Here is a 6,678-nt window from a genome sequence, read left to right as displayed (position 1 = left end):
TATATATATATATATATATATATATATATATATATAGATATATGCTCCCCTGAACATTTCACATTTTGTAGATACGAGGTGTTGTCGCCCGGGCGACGACTGTTTGTCGGGCACAAAAATGAACACGGCGAAAGGCCGAAAGCTCGAAAATAAAAAGTTCGATTTGCAAGCCTCGTCCTGGATGAAATCTCCTTCGTTCGTACATTTTTACTTTGTATGGGTTTTACACCTTCGAGTACGAAAAAATGTTGTGTCGGTACCACCTAACACCTGTGTATATATGTATATCATGTGTGTGTGTGTGTGTGTGTGTGCGCGCGCCCATGCGTGCATGTGTGTATTACTTTATTTTCGACACCAAAAATGTGTGTGTGTGTGCGTGTGCGTTTGTGTTTCAATCAACGCATATGAAAACCTATGATAGAATCCGACTTACTTATTGTCAATTTCCGTGGTATTGTCCTGAAAGGGGGAATTTGCTGCGTAATGAGCAATTCATGGCATTATCTTTCACTTAACTCCACTTTGCAACCTCTTCTAGTCATCTCTAAAATCTGTACCATTAAAAATCTTATTAAAGAGTGATTCGATGAAGGTAGGAAATCGTGCTGAAATTCATTCCATGCCGTTTTTTCTTTCACAGAATACGGAGACAGCAGCTAGCTGGCATCGGCAGACATGCATTGTAAGGACAGCGCGTCTTTCGTCCTATTCGCTATATTACATGTTCTCATTGCCCTGTCTCTAATGAGGAGAGTGGCCGTGGGGAATTCAACCTGTCGCATCGATCTGGTAAAACGTGAAGCGCACTGCAACAACTTGGATCTATTTTCGGTGCCTAAGAACCTACCCGGTAACACTGAGCTTCTCGATTTGTCTAACAACAAGATCACCACCTTGTACAATTCGTCATTCCTCGTCTACAAACACCTAAGAGTTCTGGCCATGATTGACAATAATATTTCTATCATAGAAAGCGGAACGTTCTTGAGCCTACCATTTCTGCAGAGTCTGGATCTTTCACAAAACTTCCTTCTTCCGGTACCTCGATGGGACATGTTTGTCAGCACTAACCTAAAATATATTGGGCTAGAAACGTTGAACATTTCATACTTCTCTGATGATCTCTTCAGGGTGATGACTTCACCTTCAATATTGAGCTTAGACTTCGACTATGTTGAGGAAGTCAACTGGACGGAATGCCACAACGTATCATTTCACTACGTGTCACTTGGGTATAATTGTCTCGAGGAACTCTCGGAACAGTCTTTTGTGATAGATTGCATCGTAGATACCCTCGATCTGACCGCCAACCCAATCACACTCGTTAGCTCCGCCACAATCTCATCCCTCAAAGTCCGAAACCTTATCATGGACCTGGTAATGTTACCAGAGATAGAGTTACGCCACCTCTTCGAGGGTGTAGGTTCGTCGTCAACAATAACATCGCTATCCATCAAATTTATTAACCTCGCTTCCATACGTCATGGACAATTTAGTGCATTACAGGGAAAACAACTTCATAAGCTTGATCTCTCCCATAATATTCTTCAACAGCTCATTCCAAAAGGGTTCGAAAATTTGACGGGCGTGTTTGAACTGCAACTTAACAGCAATCAACTGAAAGCGATTGGTCCTATCCACTTCTCTGGTATGTCGTCGCTGCGAGTGCTGTCTTTAAGGGATAACGGGATATCTTTGATAAATATGGACAATTGTTTGTGGAGTGCAAATCTCACTTCACTTGATCTTAGCGGAAATAATTTGATGCAAGCAGGGGATCATGCATTCAACGGGCTGAAGATTTTGGAGGTTTTAGACTTATCTGACAACAATTTGAACGCAGTAGCGAACGTTCTGTTTTCGGATCTGGAGTCGGTGAACACTCTGATCCTGGTTAGGTGCAGAATAACGGAAGCACTTCATTTTAACGTGTCGTCCTTGAAAGTCTTAAACTTTCAGGATACAAAGGAAATCCCTCCAACAATGCTCTTCCCCGATACATTTCAGACAAATACTCCCCTTCTCCAAACAATAAATTTTAAAGATACTGAAATATACTCTCCTAATCTGTGGGACTTGAATAAAGGTATATCTTCCTTTTACGGGCTGCATGATTTACGTGAATTAAATCTTGGTGGTACTGACATGAGATTTGTATTCGGTGCTCTTTTTCGAAACCTGTCCAGTTTGCAAAAGTTATCTCTAGACTATAGCCAGGTAAATGTTAAACCTTTCCTGCTTGAAGGTCTTTTTAGTGTGGAGATTGTCAGCCTTATAGGAAATGGGATATTGTCCCTTCCCGAAAAATTCCTAAACGATACAGTTCAACTGCGAGAATTGTCATTAGCTCACAACAATATAGTTTTCTTGAGAAACGATCTGTTTCGAAATATTGAAAATCTAACCGAATTAGATCTTTCATTTAATAGATTGGTCATGCTAGACATTGCGACCTTCGAGCCTATACTACACACCCTCTTGGTACTAGATTTGGAGCAAAACCAATTGGCTTGCAACTGTTCTCTTCAGTGGTTACCTGAGTGGGTTTCTGAGAGATCCATCTCTCTTGAATCTCGTGAAGAAACGAAGTGTGCTTACACTGGCTCACTTAAATCGGCTAAAGGAAGTCAATTGATGGATTTTGATCCAGGTAGAGAGTGTGGTCCACAGTTTGTACTCTACTTTTCAGTGGTAGCCAGTGCTTTGTGTGCTACGCTTGCTATCATCCTGATCTACTACAATCGCTGGAAAATAAGTTACGGACTTTTTCTGTGCAAGATCCACTTTATTGGTTACCGGGAAATCGTTCCACGAGAGCAACGAGAGGATTTTGATTATGCTATTCAAGTCATCTTCCACGATGAGGACGAAGAGTGGACAAATGAGATCTTTCGACGTGGTCTTGAGGAGAATCTGCCTGAATATGGCCGACTTGCCATTGGAGATGAGGCCCTTCGGCTTGGGATGTACTACCTTGATTCCGTTAACCGTCTTGTGGAAAACAGCTTTAAGGTGGTCTTTCTTATCAGCGCAAATGCTCTCAGGGATCACATGTTCCTTCTTAAATTCCGAATCGCCCTGGATCATGTTAATGAAGTGCAGATAGAAAAGATTGTGCTTGTGTTTCTGGAAGAAATACCGAACGCCGACCTGCCATTTCTGGTCCGTCTTTTCCTCAGTGATAACCGGGCTTATCTCATGTGGCCGCAAGACCTTCAAGGGCAAGCCTACTTCTGGGAAAAACTAGGAAAATACATGAACGTCAACAGATATTGTAATCCGCTGGTTCCTCCATAGTGGATGATATTAATTTTTCATCGAAGCCGGTTAGTTGAAACATGCGCCGTTGACGTACGGGGAGTTGACTGTACTTATAGTCTGTACGATCTGGCCCTTTCACTTCCTGTCTTGTCATTATCAGGAATACGTTTCTCGTTGAGGTTTATTTCATTTTTTTTTTCTCTCTCTCTCTCTTCCCCTTATCTGAATTGGCGCTGTAGGGTAGTGTATAAGACTCTTGACTTTAAAGCGAATTTTCTGTGTCCGAGTCCTGCGGAGTGTTATACCTCCTAAGACAAGACAGTTTCAATGTCCCCTTTAAACTAGATGTAAAAATGGGTACCTCACATTGATACGGTAGTTACAATTAAATACCTGATCTAGAAAGGACTCATGGCCATGGCTGGTCATTTTTGGTGAAGACAAAAAATATGAATTTGTCCAATCAAAGAATATTTAAGCATGACAGCATTGTAAATTGAAGTTAAGGTGTAAATTGTTATCATGATTATCCGTCATGTCATTTTTTTGTTTATTGGTGTGTTGTTGTTGTTGTTGTTTTTCTTTTGAGGGAGGTTCTCCCGTTTGATGGATTAAGGTATGTTTTTCATTATTTGATTGGGCCATTATTTGAAGAATTTACAGAGTACATGTATAGTATTTACAGTGAAGCAACAGAGCTGGTGCAAGTTTTACTCAGCATGGCCTAGACAGAAGTGTTAAATGCCTACTATTGCACAATGTCCCTCATCACCTAGTCATCCATATCTATTGTGTGTATTTCTGTGTGTGTATTTCTGTGTGTGTTTGTGTGTGTGTGTGTGTTTATTTAAAGGAAAATGTTTTCCGTCTATCGTAATTGTGGAAGTCATTTGATGTATCTTAAAGAAACATGACATATGATGTGAGTAGACAAGTCTACGACAAACAATGTGATTATTTGACTCATTCTTGATATTATATTATATTTTGTTTTACTCCTTGTTATATGGAAAATGAAAACTGAAGTGAATTAAACTGATCTGACCATCAACTTGTGGACGCACTTGCTGCGGTATTAGTTCAAAGTCTAATAATAAAATGTTACATGTTCCATGTTATCTTTGTAATGCCTAAAGATCATTCTTATGAAACATAGTGTATGTATTACGAGCAAGGTTTTCAAAAAGATGTGGTCACGGTGTTAAAGGTTAAAAGTAAAAGGTCTAGAGAAAAATCTGCAAATTCACGTTTCTTTTTGTTTTATCAGATATCGATTCTTTTGATATAAAATTGACCATTTGTTCAAAATTCAAGTGAGTTTTTTTTTTTGGTTGTTGAGTAAAGTAAGATCATATATATAATTATATGTGTTTTGGTATGATATTGAAGCAACATGTTATGTAAGGGGCTTAGAAACTTGTAAGCGTGGTAGTAATGATTATTATCATTATTGTAATAATTCTAAAATCTCACCATCTTGTTAGTTTCTTTCTAAAATTCCTTAATAGCTACATTTGAGAGACGCCTAAACTCAGAACATACACAATACAGGTTATGGGCACTGACAAACGTTAACCATTCCACATGAAGGCCCCCCCCCCCCCCAAAAAAAAAAAAAAGGAGAGAGAGAGAGACAACAACAACAACAGCAACAACAAACAAATAAACAAACAATCACTGTTATAACATATGATTTCCGGCCAATTTCATGCTTTTCTCATTTATATTCATGAATATGCATTTGAATTTACATAGCTCACGCAGGCAGAAATTCAGAATCTGAGCGATAGTTTTGTTTTTCTTTTGGATTTTTTTTTTACGGGAGCTCTATTTCCTTTCCATCGATTATAATTTACGCATAATCGTTCAATTTCCAAATGTGAATTTTGTCTTTTCTATTCAAATCTTTGCGTTTTTCCCTATGAGTTTTTAGGGAGTTTCAATTATTCATTTTAAAGTGATAAATAACTACTTCATGCAATCAAAAGAAAATAGACTTTTGAAAAAGTGGGTAATGGAGTAATGATGATGTGGGGAGGGGCGAAAGGTTCTTATAAAACAAGCACGCAGATATATACAACCAAGAGTGGCTTATTGGTGTATTATTATGATTATGTTCAAAAGTTCCGTGTTGTTCTGTGTTTATATATTGTCGTTTTGATTTATTTTGTTATGTTTCTTTTTTTTTCCATTGCGAGAAAATTGAAATAATAGGAGGTCAAAACATCGAAGCAACACTGGGACAATATACTCTGGAAGCTCCGCATACACACACAAAGAAAGGAGATTGCCCCAAATCTAATCACATAATGCATCACTTTAAAAAAACAAACTGAGAAATCACACTAAGATTACAATGAGCAACAAACAATATCAGCGTTCAATGCAGTCGAGATTGCTTTTCTCGAAGGTGTCAGTTAACCTCCACGCTATTATGCTGCTTTGTATTTATATACAGTGCATGATGTACCTGTATAGCGTCCGCGTTAATTGCCATTTTACCATCATAAAGTAAACATTTCAGCAGCTAAGTGAAAGACACACATCTGTTCACTCAACCCACGAGTAAATAAAAGCAAGACTTATTCTATATTGAATGCACTTATTAGGAACACGAGTGTCATTTGAATGACGGACGAGACTCCGTCTCCGCCTTGAAATGGATTTGAATGCTCCTTTGTGAGATGCAAATTCCTATCTTAGATTTTGGTGCAATTAATTGCTGTAATAGTGAATTTGAATGACTGGATTTTAGATTTGATCGCTGATTCAGTGCTGCGACCTAGGAATGCGTGAAATTAAATGCTTTGAATTGGAACTTCAATGACAGGATAATGACATTGACCGGGGAAAACCAATATTATACATTATCAGGAACTTGGTTTCTTTGCTATTGTTGTAGGGCCTACACTTTCCCCTTTGCTCTAAGCATTTTCCGCGGTATACCTTGCTTCCATTTTGATTGATGCCTGTTTCTGTTTCCTAATGAGCTCATCATCACTGTCCAACAAGTAATGTCTGTGTTACATGCCAGCTAATCCATTTGGTTAAATTAAGCTTTAGACAAATAGTCATGAGAGGCCGGGGCTCTAATACGAATGCGTGAAGTCCTTTGCCATTTTCACATTCCTAATACATTGCATTTGGGGTCTTTTTCAGGCTCTTAAATAAGGTTTATTATTCACACACAAAGTAGGCCCGTGAATAATCAACAACTAGGAAGGTCTAACTCAACGAGGCCATAAAAATGAAAGAGAAATGCATATATCCAATTCAATTCATTTCAATTCAATTTCGGTTGTATAATAAATACACCAAATATAAGTCCGAACAAAATGAATGATTCATCTTTACAACAGGGAGACACAAAGAAGAAAAATACACCAAACTATATATATATATATATACATAAAT

General features: G+C 38.3%; 1 protein-coding gene across 1 annotated transcript; it reads left to right on the top strand.

Annotated features, from left to right (window-relative positions):
- Positions 1 to 678: 678 nt before the first annotated feature.
- On the top strand, positions 679 to 3,300 carry LOC139744729 (toll-like receptor 10). Its single transcript, XM_071655152.1, has 2 exons — positions 679 to 1,426; positions 2,654 to 3,300. The coding sequence occupies exons 1-2, from the start codon at positions 679 to 681 to the stop codon at positions 3,298 to 3,300; spliced, it is 1,395 nt and encodes a 464-aa protein (XP_071511253.1).
- Positions 3,301 to 6,678: the final 3,378 nt, after the last annotated feature.

The sequence above is a fragment of the Diadema antillarum genome, unplaced genomic scaffold, assembly GCF_040938485.1.
Source record: "Diadema antillarum isolate AM-2024a unplaced genomic scaffold, OU_Dant_1.0 seq00001206_RagTag, whole genome shotgun sequence".
NCBI lineage: Eukaryota > Metazoa > Echinodermata > Echinoidea > Diadematoida > Diadematidae > Diadema > Diadema antillarum.
Note: the sequence above shows the minus strand (reverse complement) of the source record. Positions and strands in the feature narration are given on the sequence as shown.